This window comes from Theobroma cacao, chromosome 3 (assembly GCF_053813885.1).
Source record: "Theobroma cacao isolate CCN51 chromosome 3, ASM5381388v1, whole genome shotgun sequence".
In the NCBI taxonomy this organism is placed as follows: Eukaryota; Viridiplantae; Streptophyta; class Magnoliopsida; order Malvales; family Malvaceae; genus Theobroma; species Theobroma cacao.
Window position 1 is genome coordinate 37744361 of NC_142641.1, and position 18785 is coordinate 37763145.

An 18785-nucleotide genomic window follows, 5' to 3' on the forward strand; every position below is an offset into this window, starting at 1 on the left:
TTTTTGCCTTCAATGCTTCCTGAATTGATTTATTGATTAGAAGGCCCCTTTAAGTTTTATAAACAGTGCTATTATTTGATTTAATAATGATTAGAACGATGCTAGTGAATATTATTCCATGTGATAATATGATTAGGTTTTGGGCAGACATACCCCCCATTCGTATTATTTGTCGTTCTGTCTTGATGCTGTAATCAAGCAGAATCCATATAAGAAGGAATTTGTTCCCTTAATAAAAGATTAAGGTACTTATGATGATTGATTTTCACTGTGGTCTATTGATCATGCCTTTAATGATGGAGTGGTGGCATCATACTCTTCACTTGGGTTTCTTACTGGATGGATTAACCAACGATTTTTACTAAAAGTGCCTCACCAAAGTAACTTTTATATGGATTTTGGGATTGTGAGGATTAAGGAGATTCTTCCGAACACTAATTAAGAGCAAAATCTAGTAAATGGGATTCTGTGTTTTGGCTAACAGGGCATCCGACAGTAATCGGATAGCAAATAATTAATGTCCCAGGCATCATAAAGAGAGCCGTGTCGGATTTCCAGCCCAAAAAAGTCTTTCTTGTGATGCCATTGCCTGCTGTTTGAGGACCTCGAGTATTTGTGAAGGTTTTAAAACTTTTCTCCCCTTTCTCCCACAGTGCAATTTCTCTCTTGATCCAGAGCCAATATGCAGGGGAGAAGCATAAACTTAAGCTCCGTTGGATCCTGCGCTTCTGATCTTTGCTTAGCTTCACAAACAATGGGGACCATAATTGAAGGAAACATCAATAAAATAACTAAGTCAATGGTTGCTTTCTTTGTGGCTTGGAAACATTCATTATTACATTGATAAGTTAATTTAATGGTTCTCTTCCTTGACAGTCTTTCTATTCTGTTTTGCTTTTAAAAATTATTTATAAATTCTCTCTTCATCCTAACCATCTCCGGAGAATATCTTGATGGAGATTTTATTATCCTCTCATGGTGGAGGGAGACAAGAAGTGGCTTTAAAGTTTAAACTGTTGAAAGAATAATCTGAAATTGGTTGAAGCAGGCCAAAGCAGTTGGGAGCTGAGAAAGAAGCAACGGCTAGTTGAAGGAGTTTTAAGAAGAAAGTCAAAACGTCATCGTTTCACAATCATTAAATCAAGAATTGTGAAACGCATGAGTAAAGGGTCATTTTATGTTAATGTTTCTTTTCTTAGTTTCTATATGACTTGAGTCTTTGTGGTTTTAGTTTTTTTATTCTAAACGACTTGTAAACTCATCGTTTTGGTTCAGCATCTACGCTTCTGTTGTGACTGTTGTCTGGAATGCTAAGCTTCTCTGATTTCAGCAATGTCAGCTAAGTTAGTTATGTGTGAATCTCGAGGCTACATCTAAGTTGAGAGTAGTTTCTTTTAAATTTCAAATGTTTGTATAAATACTCAGTTGAACATGAACAAATCAGTTTTTGCATTTTAAATATTAAAAATCTTCTTCTTCAGTCTCTGTTTTTTTGGTTATTTTGTTCATTGCTTTGATAATTCTTCGATTCTGTACATGACATCGGAGCCTACTTTATATGTCAAGGGCATTAGTGATTCAGTTCAGTTGATAGTGACCTTATATGTAGATGATCTATTGATTACTTCCAGATGTTGTATGTTTACAAGAATTCAAAACACAGATGATGTTGGTGTTTGAGATGACAAAGTTGGGGGAGATGACAGATTTGGGGGAAATGTCATACTTTCTGGGGATGAAAATTCTACAAGAACCAAGACAGATTTGTCTGCATCAATCAAAATATGTTAGAGACTTACTGAAGAAGTTCAATATGAAGGGTTGTAAAGCTGTAAACACTCCACTAACTGTTTGAATTCAGTTAAGCAAGGATGATGGTTCAACTAAGGCAGATGATTCACTGTATAGGAGTATTATTAGTTCTTTGCTGTATTTGTCAGTAACAAGACCAGATATTATGTTTGCTACTTGTTTGCTGTCTAGATTTATGCAAGCTCCTTTAGTGATTCACTTTAAAGCTGTAAAACGAATCTTAAGGTATGTGAAAGGTACTTCTGATTTTAAATTGATTTACTTGAAGGATGAGAGTAGTGGTCTTCAAGGGTTCACTGATAGTGATTAGGCAAGATCTGTGGATGACTCTAAGAGTACAGGAGGATTTTGTTTTTCACTAAGAAGTGCTGTTTTTACCTAGGCTTCAAAGAAGCAAGAAATTGTAGCTTAGTCCTCTACTGAGGCTGAGTATATAGCAGTTGCAGCAACTACTAATCAAGCTAAATGGCTAAGAAAGGTGTTGTTAGATATGGGATTCATTCAAAGGAAAGGAACTGTTATACATGTGGATAATCAGTCAACTTTTACAATAACTAAAAACCCTGTTCATCATGGTCGTACTAAGCACATTCGAGTGAAGTTTCATTCTATCAGAGAGTATGTTAAGGATCAAGAAATTGAACTTGTTTACTGTTAGACAAGTGATCAATTAGCAGATATATTTACTAAGGGTCTTAATAAAAGAAGGTTTGAATTACTTCAAGCAAAGTTGGGAGTTCACCAAATTCCAAATCAAGGAGGTGTGCTGAAAGAATGATTTGAAATTGGTTGAAGCAAGCCAAAGCAGCTGGGAGTTGAGAAAGAAGCAACGGATAGTTGAAGGAGTTTTAAGAAAAAAGTCAAAATGTCATCATTTCACAATCATTAAACCAAGAACTCTGAAACGCATGAGTAAATGGTCGTTTTATGTTAATATTTCTTTTCTTAGTTTCTATACGACCTAAGTCTTTGTGGTTTTAGTTTATTGGTTCTAAACGACTTGTAAATTCGTCGTTTTGATTCAGTATCTATGTTTCTATTGTGACCGTTGCCTGGAATGCTAAGCTTCTTCGATTTCAACAATGGCAGCTGAGTTAGTTATGTGTGAATCTTGAGGATAAATCTAAGTCGAGAGTAGTTTCTTTTGAATTACAAATATTTGTATAAATACTCAGTTGAAATAAACAAGTCAGTTTTTTGCATTTCAAATATTAAAAATCCTTTTCTTCATTCCTTATTTTTCTAGTTATTTTGTTCATTGCTTTGATAATTTTTCGATTCTCTACATAAACCAGATAATTTCTTTTTGCAATGTAATATATATTACAGAATCAACGACAGGCAATTCAAAGGTTCAAACAGATGAAATAATTGTAGGGTTGTTGAGGGAAAACAAATTAATCCTTCACATTCTATTAAGCATAGATGATTAAGTTAACCAACCAAAATAATAATGGCATCTTAATGATTTATTGTACTCCACCCCGAAGTGGTCCAATAGTTTCCCAGCATATACCCCAAGTGGCCTCCTAATCGTTCATAGTTGTTGGGATCTCAGTGCTTGATTGCCTAATTAAATTAAACAGAAGTCAAGTTTACCAGTCCAAGATCTCCTTAGTTACCTCTCAGTACACTCTTGAAGCAATTTTTGGGTCCAGATGCTCCCTGGTGGGACAAGATAGGTTGGGAAAACACTTTCAATTAATAAAGCAGATGGAAGTGATGAGTTCTTTGGTGATCTATGAACAAACTTAGTCTTTAGGTAGCTTTTCCTGAAAAGAAGAGTAGCTTGCCTTAATGCTTCGAGATAGAAGTATACTGGTACTTATACTTATTTCCAGACCCAAAAGATTATACTCAATGCATGTACACAGTGTTTTAGATTCTCGCATGCAATATATCAAGGGACTAAGTAGGGTTTCGAAGCAGACCAGAAATAATAGTGATAAGAAGCAGTATGGCGGAGAAAAGGTTTGGTGGGGAAAAGTTCTTGGAAGTTTTGGATATGTAGGGAGAAAGATGGGACATAATATCAGTCACATGGACTTTGTTTTTAAATGGTTCCTAAATGATGTTTTCTTTCCTTCTTTCACAAACAACATATTAACATAACCTTAATTATTCCTTCTTTTAGCATGTGCTCTCCTTTATTTGTTTCATGCGTATGGGCACACCCATTTGACTTTGCTCAGACCCTGTCTCTGATTTGGTTGATTTTAGCAGCCAAAACCCTCAGTCTGAAAGACGGAAATATGCACCACAAAATAGTCAATGAGAATAGCTGACTCTTCCAGTATGTTTTTTTTATTAAAACCTAGGATTCCTTGTTAACTGAATGCCCATTTCCATGTCTCTTTCTCTCTCATCTGCAGTATGAGTTGAGAAAAACGAGCACAATGAGTATGTCCTTGGCAGAAATCTCATTGCTTAAAAGCGACTTTCAAGCCTTGACTACTGTACTAGTGAATGGGTTCTTTTTGTAAATGTTTCAACACAATTCACAGTTCAAACTACTCTAGCCTTCTACAGAAATAAATTTCATGGCAGAGTACTCTTTTTTTGTTTCTTTATATATCACTTTATTAGTACTCCACCAAATAAGCAGTCTTTGCTCGATTCCTTTGCTATTCGTTATTCTTTGGCACTTCCTGATCATTCTCTGCCCTGTCTTGCATTCTCTCCACCTTCAGTTGAACCACCAAAAGGTAGGTTACTGGTTCTTAGTTTTACTCTGCATGAAATCATTTCTGTAAGTTCTCATAAATGCTTCTGCTATATATCCTTCTTCTCATGTTTTGCTTTTCAAAGGTCTTCCTGGTAGCAGAACAAGAATATTTTGGGACTTTTGAATGCTTTTGAGGATGAGTTCAGAGTTCAAAGGTCAGAGTTCATGGCTAGTACTTCTCTTGGAGGTCTCAAAATTTGCTTTTCATACTCATGTTATGCTTTCCGAGTCGCTTTTGGCCTCTAGTTTGCTATTAAGGCTATAAAAAGTACTGTATCATAACATTTGGATCACTGCCATATAATATCGCCTACATTGGTTAATATACACGTTCTTCCTCTCTGTGTGATGGTGGAGATTGCTAGTGTCTAAAAGATCAGGCAGCTCTCTCTACCATTAATCTTAAATATGGGAAAGAAAGTAGCAATTAATCTTTTATTCTGTCTTAGGATATTACACTTTAGCAGAAACCTAGCCAGCACTAGAAACTTGACTTCCAGTAATGCTGCCAGCTTTATAGTTTGGGTGATTGAACTATATTTGAGTGCCTTCTACGCTTGAAAAGAATTATACGTACGCATAGGTGTGCCTCATTTGCCAGACTTTCCAGCAAAGCATTCAAGTAATCATTTAGTTAGCATTCTCGTGATGCATATATATTCTGCAAAGTGGTTTCAGTCTATTGTTTCCTTGAAGTTTAGATGATATTTTTAATAGAAGCTGAGACATTTTTCGTGGTCCCATAAGATGTTTGTCTGATATATATATAGCCTTGAATATCTAAATACATATTAATTGGAAGCATGCACCACCATGCTTGCTGCATATTGCATCTGCGTGCACACAAAAGCCATTTCATTACTTTATGTTCCATTGATCAGTACGAGTTGCAAGTATTTAAATTTGCTTTTCTTATAATCTTCTCGACCAGATCATAAAATCCAATACAAACAGTTGATTAAGGGAGAAATAACTAGAGAAGAAAGTGGCAAAGGGAAGTTTTTCTAACACTATTTCATTAACATAAACGTGTATATATATATCTGATCAACTGCCAGGTCGATCAATGAACAATGCCTCTGGCTGTTATACATGAACCGTAGGCCATAATAAAATGCCTTTACAATCAAACAACAATGCTGTAATTAACTCAATTCCTCACAGCAACACTCCACCTAGCTAACAATATTTCTTCTTGCTAGAAACAAGATTCTTTCACTGACTAATTTTTTTGATACTATTAATTTAATACTATGAGCTAGGAGCTCAACAGTTAAAGTTAAGCTGTTTTTTTTTTTAGATGTTTTATTATGTACAGAAAATTTAAATCATAAGTTTCCTCTTTTTTTCTTCTTTTGAAATTGAATATCCTACGATCAGTACCATATATACTGTCGAAATAAGTTTAAACAAAGGACCGGTCACTTCCACAGATCAATCTGACAACTGGATGTTGATGTTGATGCATTTTCCGGTACCATTTCTTGCTTGTTCAGGTGTCTGCTGAGCAAATTCGTCTGCTCCGATGAATGGAAGACATTATTGGCCGCTGAAGCACTTAAGTAATTATTTTCCTTGGCAACATCTTCTTGACTGAGCTGAGAAGCAACAAACTTGTCAAGAACGCGCCAATCTGTCAATTGATCCACCGCTTGCGCATTGCTGCTGTTACCGTAGAGCGCATGCAAGTGTTGCTGATCATGAGTTTGTTGAATATGATCTTCCTGACTTAGGGTTGAAGACTGTAGAGTGCTGGCATTGTTCATGTCTAGGCCATATGCAGCCATGGAATTGCAGGTTACTGCACCGGCCGGTGTCTGGAGTAGTTTTGGGCTCTCTAGAAGAGGTAGCTGGAGGTAATGCTCATGGGGGACATGGTATTGCAAATCAAGCTCTTTCTTGCAGGAATACGGAATGTGGTAAGCCATGTTAGACTGGGATGTTTGCTTTGGTGAATCTAGATCTGGAATGAAAGAGACTTGATCATCATACCAACATGGAGATTCATGCTCACTGACTTTGCGGATAGTTGCTATTCTCTTCTTGAATACCCTACACACAGCCCATCCTTCTTCCTGCTTCATTCAGATAAAAAAAAAAAAAAACAGAAAAAGAAAACAACCAAATTAGTAATTTTGCATATAGTTTCAATTTCATCATCTCATAAAAGTAGAATAGGTAGATATCTACGAACTGGGTACTTTATTACAATTTCAATAGCCAAAATGTTAAGTTTAGGGGTTTCTTGCATGCATGTCGTCCTGAACTAACTATATGCTTTACTATTTCACATGTATAATTAGGACCTTACAAACATGTGTGTACTTTATCTACTCCCATATTTAGTTGAATTATTATCTAAGAACCAAAGGAAAGGGAGAGATGAAAGACTGATTCTCTTCGACATAAATATCAGGATAAGTAACACTGGACATTATCTTATGAAGAAGAAATAAAGGTCATGAAAGGTTATCTTATTCCCCACTGTAGGAGTAAAGAAGAGAACAAGCATTATAGAGTAGCAAATCCTTCCAGGAAAAAGCCAAAGCATTATGCATGGTTACATTTTTCTCTCAAGTAAATTTAAGCAATTAAGAAGACTTGCCTGTGGAGTCCCATTTTCATCAGTTTCAAGGCGATATTCATGCATAATCCAGTCTGACTTTTGTCCATTTGGGGCTCGACCTTTGTAAAAGACCAAGGTCTTCCTCATCCCAATCAAGTCATGCTTGGAATAAATAGCCTTGTCTCTACCCGTTGCTTTCCAAAACCCAGCTGCAGTGGCTCTATTTGTGCGAGTTCCAGTTGGATACTTCTTATCCTTATGGCTGAAGAAATACCATTCATTTTGCTCTTCTGTTCCTATTCTGCATAACTCTGTTCAAAGTTCAAGACATCCAATACTTAGTGTCGTTGGCCTTAACTAAATTTATCTTTCTATGATTATTTTTGAAAAAATTATGAAGTCTTAGATACCTTGAAGATCCCATGGCTCAATTTTATAGAGGTCCACATCTTTAATGACATCTAGGTCAATCCTTCTTGATGTAATCTTTTTCCTAAGGTAATAGTCCACGAGTTCTTCATCCGTGGGATGGAAGCGAAAGCCTGGTGGAACTTGTGTAAATGTATTCATTGTCACCTGCTTTAGGCCTTGAGTCCTGCAAACCCAACAGCATACTTCTTCATGATATATAATTAAGGTCTCAACTCTCAAGACTCTTTCCAGAAAAACATATGAAAAGGCTTTGTATAAAAATGGAAGAGAAAATCGTTTTATGATTTACACAACAAATCAACATCATAGACCAGCATTCTGTATTAAGAAGAGAATGCTTAAATAAAGGATTGGGCAGTTAGTATCAGCAAAACCTAGCTCTTATATATTAGTTTTTGCTTATAATAACAAATTTCAAGCATATGTTGAAGAGAAATTACTATCGGACATGAGATATACATTTTTGGTGATCATCATACACAATACACTATTGTAAATTAAGATTGTAAACTTCCCCAATTCTTTTTTTTTTGTTCCCTATAAACACTCTCAAAATTTTTGGCCCGATTTTTTAAAGAAATTTCTTTTTTTTATCTCAGCATTTCTAAACAAATTTCTATTAATATGACTATGAAGCCTCAACCTAAAATCATGATGATATAACTAATATCGGGTTGATCAGTTATGTATATGTGTGTTCATCCCTAAACTTTAAACAACAGTAAATTTCATATTATAATCATATATCACATAGATTGTAACATTCGTACCTAAGAATCCTTCATACATTAATGAAAACAATAGTTTCTAATTAATTTGAAGTTGCCTATTAGTAGTAATTTCAATTTGTAGAAATGGAATATGACCATAAGATAAGTCATGAGAAGAAACTAAGCGTAAGGAATCAAAAGTTTGAAACTAACATGATATTTTGTGTAATTGAAATCGATCAATATGGACAGACAATGGTATTTGTTTTTGTCATATTTCCTCTCCTTTAGCTTGAACCAATTTGATTATGATCCTACACGACTAAATGAAGAAACGTAAGAACAAAAATCTGCTCAAATAACATGATAACATGAGCATGAAGCCGAGAGCAGTTCATGAACTTGCGAGATAAGTCTGGTTTTGATGAATTAAATGAGCAGATGGTAACCTCCGTTCGTTTTTTCTTTTCTTTCTGAAACAAATCCAATACTAAAAAGCGATTTTAAAGCATGTTCCATGTAGATTGAATGGCCTACATTATAATTGATATAGATATAACTACAATGAATATCACTCACATAATGAAGACAAGTGAACAAAATCATGTTCCTTAGATTATATAACTGTGCTTTGTTTTGTTATCCCTTAAAAACAAAAACAAACATGATGAATACATATTCCTTTTTCTCAAGGCCAAAAGAGTGTATCTCAGACTTTCTGTAGGAGGAGGGGTGTGAAATAGTTTAGGTAAGATGAGAATAAAATCTTTAAATTAGATGCACTCAGCGTATCAAAGCAAAACATTTCTCTGTAGTCTGATCAGAAACTTCACATGCTTAAGCCAAAGAGTGAGGGCAAAATATCGTTTAAGCAAAAGATAGTTGTCTCATCGGTACTCTTTCAAAAGTTCATTTAACTAAATGTGAGGAAAGTCATCAATTGTCAACGTAATAATGAAAAAGTTGCATGTAATCATGATAGATTCAAGTAGTTGAAGCTTAAAAGCAAGAACATTTTGTTAACTTTATTTTTTCTTTTTTCAGCTTCCTTTGGAAAAAAGAATAAGAAAAAGAAAATCATCTAGCAGTTTTCTCATTCTTCCCTTGTTACTACGGAAATATGTTGGACAAACAGAACAAGATTGAATATAGATGAATGACGATGCAGGGAGACATGCAGTGAAGTTGAATTTACACAGCATAATGTGAATGCGGATTTGTCATGGCATGCATAAATTCTTTATGTCATGATGATGCATGTGATGGAAAAGTGTATGGTCATTGCTGGTGTAAAGTCTTGATATTGCTGAACTCACATGAAAAACGAAAGTCATGTAAGAATTAAGAGGTGTTCATTGTGGTTCTCTCCCCGAGATATTGTAGTTTGGGATGATGAAACTTAATGGAACGTGCCTGCCTTTTACAGTCTACTAAAGGTAAAACATATTAAGGGGAGAGAAAGAAGTATAGGGGAGGAAGCAGACTTTTTTTCGCTGAATGAAATATGTTAATCATGGGATTAATGCAAATTTTAATTATTCAAAAAAGGCTATATGCAGACATGATATGAAATGGATCAGAGGTCCATATTTGGTTAGCAAAGAAAAACTTGTAGATCTGCTTAAAGAAGCTTTTGGACCCAAATTCTTCCCTTAACGTTAAACCAAACACACACATAATCCAGCTAAACATTCAAGAGAAAAATATGGAATTGTCGAAAGAGGAGGGAGAGAGAGCGCTCACGGATCAAGCAACCAAGATCTCTAGCTCTTTGTAACCCACAGATCTGGGTTGATTGAATCTTCCAGCAAGAATCGAGAAAACCTTTTGTTTTTTTCTCCCAAAATATGTCGACAGGATTCTCAACTTTAAAGTATCGAAGGAGACTCCAAATTTGGACAAGAAGACAAAGACAAACAAAGAAACAAGTGCGAAAGTACCACGGTAGATATTTTTATGGCCTCGGGAATTGAACCCAACTATGTTGTCGTTCTCTCCGACAAGGCGTCCGCCTGAAAGGGTTGGGATCAAGTTGTCGGGTCGAATCCCGAGGAAGAAGAGAGAAAAAAAAGGGCCAAAAAGGGAACGGCTTGGAGGAATGGAAGAATGGAGAACGAGTAGGGTTAAATAGGAAGCAATAGTAAAAGAAAGCGATCAAGAGAGAGAAACCCTAATGATCAAGAATTGTTATATGATCTATCTTAGTAAGCTAATGTTTTTCATTATCATAAGCTTTCATTGTCTCTCACTGTCGGTTTGGAGCTAGATTGGTGCAAAAGCTTAGGGCGGGAAAAAAGGTGGCGCAAGATTGGCTGAGACAAAAGAGAGAGAGAGAGAGAGAGAGAGAGAAATCCTCACTCTACTGCCACCTTCACCCGCAACTGATAAAGACCCACAAGAGAGAGAGAGATAGTGTTTTTCTGTTTCATAGGTGTGCAAAGCTTTAGGTCTTGTATACCAGGGGAAAGAGAGAGATATGAGAAATAAAGGACAGAGAAAGGGGACTGTGAAGTTAGAGGAAGTAACGGAACAGACCAATCAGAAAAATTGCTGGAAAAACAGAGATGATAAAAGAAAAATAAAAATATATTGGTGGGGTGACGTAATGGAACAGCCACCAGCCAAGAAAATCCCCCCAAAAGGTCCGCTCTGTGTCTGAATGTGGCATGGTGGCCCCTCTGCTAGCCCCAACTCCATTCCTAGTCCCTTCCCATTTCCTCCCTTTCTTTCAAGTCTTAACTGTAATAAAATCAGAATGATGATGTTGGAGTCACCCCTCCCCTACTCCCCCGTGGTCTCATCCATGTTCCATCACTTTTTTTTTTTTGGTCCGCTTAGCTAACCCTACCATATTTATCCCTCATGGACTCCACGATCTTCATTTGGCTTTATATCAATGAACATGGTTGCAAAAGTTGCTGCCTTTACCTTCATTATTGTCATAAATTTAGGCAGTACATGTGTATTATGCAATGCAATACAAAATAGAGCTTTCTTTAATACACTTCAAAGGTTTAAAAAGTGATGAATAAATAACTAAACGTCCAAAGCATTTCTGTCAAGTTACAACCTACTTTAATACACGGTCAGCCTGACGCAAGAGTTCTTCAGAAGGAACCAGGTCTACCACACTTCAATGAGCTCATGCTCTTAAGGTAGAACAGAGTGCGATATGGCACTGGTTATAATGGTCAGATGGTGCAAGTCAAGTACCTATCGGGTTTGGTAGATGGTCTACAGTATAGGCAGAGTCGCAGTCCATATTAGTCAAGTTCTCAAGGTTTTTGTGATACAAAGGAGTCCAGTTCCAGCAGGTGTAGCAGCTGAGACAAAAGGGCAGGTCTTGTAGTTTATTGAGGAGTGAATATGGTTAGTATATGTGTCTGGATCAATCAGTGGCCTAACAGGGTATCGTTGAGTGTAGGTTGGTAACTAATGCAGCATCAAGTCTTAGGTTGATTATAGATTTGACACGGCATTCATGTAATCTCACATTCATATAATCAATGAAAACTTTACTTTTCAAAAAAAAAAAAAACTTGCATATATGGAGTATAAGCTTTGGGATAGAAATGAAGTAGTTTTTCGGGTATTCGGGTTCATGTTGTTTTTGTTATCTCTAATTGCATGTATAAACATTGGGATTGTATTATTAATAATTAATTGGAATTCATAAAAATATAATGGAAAGAAGTTATTTAATCAATTAGATATTTTGTTAATTATTTGTTATTTAATTTTCAAAAAAATTAGATTAGTGCATTTTCAATCAAAAGTAGAATTTGATTCACCTAATTTAAGGAAATCATTGAACTATTTTAAGACAACTTAGATTCTAAGAAAAAATCAATATGGAAATGAAAATAAAAATTTATTTTATGATTTAATTAATTTTTCAATAATGTTTGCTGGCTACTTTTTTAGTTTTGGACTCAACTTTTTTAGAGACAATTTTTTTTTTGGAGAAATAAATCATTGGAAATAAATATGAGCTCTACCTTTTGGACTTTTCCTTAATTTTTTTTTCCTTGAAGAGAGAAAAGAGGTATTTATTAGCTAGGTTTGATGTTTTTTTTGTAATTATGAAGCATGTAGTCTTATTAGGTTAGCTATCATTTGGTCGTTAATTTCTCTTTCAAAATTTATTGCTAGTGATCAAACATGTTGATGCCAAACAGGGAAAAAATATTAATTTTTATTTAACTGAAATTCCATATTTTATTACGTCTAAATAGTATTTGGACTTCAATTATTTTCTAAAGTGGATTCAATCAAATATTTTGATGCCCTTATTTTCTAACCATGTCTAACCATGGTGGTATAATTAAGTAAAAGGATAATAATATAAAACCCAAAAATTATACTATTACCGTTATCAAAAAATATTTTAAAGAAAATAAGTATGACTGATATTTTAAAATATTTTTTAATTTAAATCAAATCAAAATTATTAATTACAGAACACTTGATGATTATCAAAACTTTTATAAGTTAAAAAACTAGACTATCCACGTAAGACAAGTGCATTGAGTAGACACATGTCCATAATGAGTGTAATTGCCCGTATAGCAATAAGCAAGTGGAAATAACATAAAACATTTACTCAATTGAATTATATACAATGGACTATTCCTCTATATCATGAAAAACAGAGGATGATTGTTGGCAGGCCATCTGTTTATGAGAAAGCCCGTGGCACAGGCAGTGAAGTTAGCAGGTCGCATTAACTTAAATTTTGTTCCAAATTAATTACCTTATAGCTCATAACACTATAATTAATTCCTATCATCATATTAATTAGCTAGATTATTCGACTTTTACAGGTTTCTGCTCGTGACTGATAAGTTTCTGCTCCACCTCACTGTCATGATGACGCAGTCTTTATTAAATACACGCCCTTTTTCATCAGCTTACACCATTGTTACGGAGCTCAAGCCCGGCCCCGTTTCAACAGCTCACAGTTTCTATCGCCGTCCCATCCTGTGTCTAAGTGACCTCGATGGTAGTTATTTTGGGAAATAAACAAGCAAATAGCGTTCACCAAACAACGGTACGGCACCGAACGTGGCTCCGTTGTGTTGGTCTGTTATTAAGATTCATCCTGGTCTCCGTTTTGAATGGCTTTCGTGAAAAATTGGGTCCGACTAACCGACGAATTATCCAGATAGTGACAGTCCTCCAAATAAAATTACAAAAGCCGGCTAAGAGACTTGAGCCCGAGCTGAGCCGAGCTAGGTCTTGCTAATGCAGGAGGACTTGAAGAGGCACGGCTGGTGTGGTGGATAGTGGGTCCCGCGAGAGGGGAAGGGAATGATGGCCCCTGGGTCTCTGTACGTGGCGGCTTGCGGTCCGGCGTGGGCTAGCCACTATCATTAAGCTCGCAAGTTGAAGGGTGGTGTTTTGCGCTGCGTTGCGCCCGGCTGTGGGCCCTACATGTGGGCCCTTTTTGTGGGTCCTACTCGATTGTCTTAAGTAGGTCCTAACCCCATTGTTAAGGTGGGTCCCGTAGGGCGACCCCACGTCCTGTCCTTTTATCCCAAATTTCAGTGCCACGTGAAATTGAGCAAAGCTGCTAGCATTGATTACCAAACCTTCTAGGCTTCTACTAATTGCTACATACGTATAGGCACCATCTCAACGGTGTGAATGCTCTCTCAACCGCTGGATGATTAATATAAAGATTTGGTTTTATAATTTGCTTTTAGGGTAGTTGAGCTTCGTTATTGGAGTTGCCTTTAATTACAATTATCAAATTTGATTACAAACGGTATTTTAATTAAAAGAAAAAATCATAATTAAAAATTATAATGAATTCATGTACAATTATAATAACAAATATAAACTTTTAATTACGACTGTAATTGTTTTAAATTGCAATTTAAATTGTAATACTGAACTAAACAAACCAATATCAATGCAGACACTTTGGTTGGTTTATTTTAAGAAGCCTTGCTCGTCTTATGTCAATCTACATCACTTAATATAAATGGTGAAATAATCCTTTTTACTCACACTATTTCCCCATCCAAATATGGTTTTCTTAAAATAAATATTTCAATTTCTTTTATTTCTTCTATATGTATTTTTAATTTTGAACTAATAGTCATAAAGATAAAACTTACATGTATTTATTTTCTTTGTGTATTTACTAAATCCAAATGTAATAGCTGATAATTAATTTCGTTTATTACAAACTTTGATAGGTAAAAAGAAATTAAACTTTAATTTTTGATAAATGAAATGGATAATTTTGGATGATAGTATTGCAAGTTAGTCACTATTGTATTTATCTTATTTCAATAATGAAAATACAAGAGATATAGTTTTAAATAACATAGAAAAGAAGATGGAATAAATCAACATGTTTTAAATTTGCTGTAATAGTAGAAGCTAAAATTTCAATGATGATGATTTTATCACTAAAATATCACATCACAACCATATAATATTACATCATCTCACATTTCTTGTCTTATTTTTAAGCTCATCTTATTTTGCCAAACACGTGTGGTAAAAAAACATTGGCCCCAATAATGTCGCGGAGCACCTAATCAGACAAACAATCTTGTCCTTGTGCAACTAAAAATTAATAATGAGATATGTATATAAAAATTGCAAAAGTCCAACACTTGGACTTTATGATGTGGGGCCTGTGATTCAATCAAGTGGGGTCCTAAACTTCAATCATGACGGCCGTGAGGCATCATTCGTTTTACAGTTCGGTTAGGTGCTGACGTGGCACCGTTTGGATGGCAGAACTTGGCCGCAACCAATGGGGATGCGGCTTCTCTAATACACCTTGGGTCCCACTTAGATGTCACAAAATTTTTTTGCCATCATGGCCAATTCTTGCTGGGTTTGCTTCTAATCCCCTGCAGACGCGGAGGATTGTATACCTTTTTCTCAGTCTTTAGATGGGGTCCACGTGGGCAGTCTGTATTGGTAATCAATCTCATCTTGTTTTCTAAATGACCAAAGTGTCCTTGACTTCATCACCATATGAACAATGCGGAATAGTTAATTTTTGACCATTTCCTATAGTGAGTCTTTGTCCTTCATTGATGTTCCATTGCGTTCTTAGTTTCGAACAATAAAAGACAAAATATATTACTATTCCTATCACAGAAAGCAGCACTCATACTGTGCGCGAATGAGATATTGTATTTATGGGGTTGTATTTTAATTTGTAACACTTCTGTTTTAAACTTTATAATAGATTTATACAAACTTAATTGTATTTTTGGAAAAATTTATGTAATCATCTCCAAAACGTTTGTCAAATGTTTTTGGAAAAATTTATGTAATCATCTCCACAACGTTTTTCAAATGTTTTTGGGCAAAACAACTCACATAATCATTGTCCTTGAAGCTGCGGGGCAGTTTAGGAATGGGAACTAGTAGAAATATCTAAAATGTATAATGTACCTGCCAGGAGTATGTCATACTCAAACTCAGAGTATGAATACAGATTTGGCCAAATGTGATAGAGATATTGTGCATAATCAATCATTTTGTGTAGAGAATTGTAGGAGAGAGGACCCTCTACCAGCTTTGAAAATTAAACCCTTCAATTTTAAAATGAAACATAGAGAAGAAGAAACTAAGAGACCGGCCCTAAAGGTTTCATGGCAAGCAAACGCCCTCCGAAAGTGTCAAAACCGAACCTTTTCGTGCCATGTAAAGGCCAATTCCCCATCCTAAACTTGACTATGGTCCCATGTTCAGTTGAATGGTCCATAGAAGAAATCGATATACCTTTTGTGTATGTGGTGCTTCTATATAAAGAGCTTAGATATTTTCAATGTAAAGCGTTTGTTAGTTTTGTTAAAGGCCCTTAAAGTTTGTTTTGAACTATATATTCAAATTGGAGTATTGGATATTTTACGGGATTTTTTTTTCGGCCCTGTAACTTAGTATAAGTAACCGGAGAGCAGAGTTAATTAATTTGGGTTATATATAATGATGGACTGCCCTAATTCTGCTAATTAGAATTTATAAAAAAGCGGCTTGTTTGTAAATTGAGGTCAGAATTCTAAAGTTTTGCTCTAAATTTATCTGTTGCGAGCTCTAGTCGTGTGTAAGGCAAGCTAGACAAACTATATGTAGCGGCGAGAAAGATATGGTTTCATTAGTATACATTTGTCAGTTATAAGTTGCAAAAATAAAGCATTTAGAGGGTGCTATTAATGAGTCTCATTATGAATAGAAATTAAGGATGAAAAATATTGATAAATCTGTCTTCATTAATTTTTTCTTAATATTATGTGTAAATAAAATAATATTATTTTCGGTTGATTATTTATATATTATTGTATATATAAATATTTTTATGTAGTTAAGACTTAAGATGATGTAAAATGAGATTCAAACATTTTGGTTACACACATATATGAAAAATAAGATTACAATGAAAATGATTTATGCATCAAATAAATTTACGGATTTATTTTATTTTATCTGCAACTTACTCAATAAAACAGTATGACAGTTAATATTCAACTTATATTAAAGCTTATGTGCCTGGATTCATTTCACAAAGACACTTTTGTTATAGTACAATTTCCATTCTACTGATGAAGCTGACTCAGAAGAGAATTTTGCGTTGAAATTTGATAACTAAATTGTGCTGCCTGAAATCAATTATTGGGAAGTTGGAAGTGGAGGCTTGGTAAGCAGTGAAAAATTAAACTCCAATTTCCCCACCATTGCATGGGCAGGGCAAGCCAGGGGGCCCTTTCACAAACGGGACGGTGGTGCATTTTGGTGCTCTATAATCATCATGGACTAGCCCTAGGGGTCACCTGATAGGCTATGATTCGTTCTATTAATGCCAAATTTGAGTGCAATCCACATTTTTTATGTCCATCCCTTGGTTTTCCCTTTCACACATGAGAAAGCTCGACTGCAGCGGTTAGGTCCATGTTTATACAATGACTCGCGGTCGCACAGGGAAACATGGTTGAAACTGAATCTTAAAATTCTTAAACTGTTGGACAAACTGTACATTTGTTTGAATAACAATTATTCTTTTGTTTCTGGTAAAAAAGAGTTGGAATAACAATGGCTTAGTGAGAATTCAATCATAATCCTCAAACAAATAATGAATATGATGACCAATGTCGGTTCAAAATATGCCACAAAATGACTATTATTACGCAAATATTACATACACTTGGCAACATTTTATAGTACACATTATTCCACGTACAATTTGTCACCATTTCTTTATAAAGACAGAAAAAATTAAAAAAAAAAAAACAAAGAGAGAATATTGCAAAAGGGCTTCCAGAACACTTACAAATTTAGATATCAAACGATGCTAACACATTTTCTTTCGACAACAGTTATGAATCATTCTTTTCGCTTTTTGCCTAGATATGGGCCGACGTCGCAAATCTCAAAGAATTGACTTTAACTAAGTGATTTCTGATACTAAATTACTATCTAATAATTGCCTTCTCATGGCCGTCTAATTGTTTCTTAATATGTGTTTGGCTTTCATAGCATCTGATACTACTTCTGTTATTCACATTTATTTTGTTAAATAATAGAAAAATATGGTTAAGTCTTTACCTAAAATTAAATAGTAACCACAACAGGGAGAGAATATATATATATGATTGCATTTTGGTTTATATGTCACCCTCAAAATAATAATGCAGATTACTACTATAATAAGATGAAAAGGAAACGAGAACAATATTTAATTAAAGGGATAAATATATATATAAGTGGATGCTGAACGATTATTACTATGATAAGATGAAAAGGAAACGAGAGCAATATTTAATTAAAGGGGTAAATATACATAAGTGGATGCAGAATGATTAGGATCATTCTTAGAAGATTATAAGAGTATTTATAGTATTGCCTAATGCATTATGTGATCTATAATTACTGCCAAAGTGCAAGTTTTGCTATCTGCAACTTGCTTCTCAGTGCTGACCTCTAAATTCAAGCAGTTTCCTTTTTCTTTTTGGATTATTAGCTGCTTTGTAACTAGATTAACAATGCGTAATTCACATTAAATTTATTATATGCCTTTGGCAATGTAACTTGCTTAGTGAATCTTTTAAGTGAAATTTTATTTTGATATCTTGAATTGTTACGAAATAAATACTTGTTATGTCTTGATTTTTTTTACTCAATCTACTCACATGTCAAAATGAAAAATCATTTATATTTTGAGATTTCCTTGATACCATACGATTAAGCCTAAATCATAATTGAATATTTTAAGCATAAATTTTTTATATGTGAGTATATTTTAAGCTAGGAATTTGTATAGTATAAGCTTATATGTTATATGTTTAAATAATCAAAAGATGTGAAAGGCATGCTATTGGAAAGTCAATTAAGCTTAGATGTGAAAGTCAATTATAAGGGTTGTCCGAGTTCACATTTTAAGCCCAAAAAGCATGCTATTGGATTGAACTATAAGGTTCTGCAGCCCATTTATAAATCAACTTAAATCCGACATGAAGCCCAACTTTGTCGTGTTCAGTTGATCAAGTAACAAAAGTTTTTTTTTTTTTTTTTT

The 18785-nt window shown here is 34.8% G+C and overlaps 1 protein-coding gene across 1 annotated transcript; it reads right to left on the reverse strand.

The window, feature by feature from the left end:
* Nucleotides 1-5571: 5571 nt before the first annotated feature.
* On the reverse strand, nucleotides 5572-10408 carry LOC18605369 (NAC domain-containing protein 7-like). The gene is made up of 4 exons (XM_007038346.3): nucleotides 9989-10408; nucleotides 7514-7698; nucleotides 7143-7414; nucleotides 5572-6612 (listed from the first exon to the last, which is right to left on the reverse strand). Exons 2-4 carry the CDS (start codon nucleotides 7671-7673, stop codon nucleotides 5959-5961), a joined length of 1086 nt encoding a protein of 361 aa, XP_007038408.2. The 5' UTR covers nucleotides 7674-7698; nucleotides 9989-10408; the 3' UTR covers nucleotides 5572-5958.
* Nucleotides 10409-18785: the final 8377 nt, after the last annotated feature.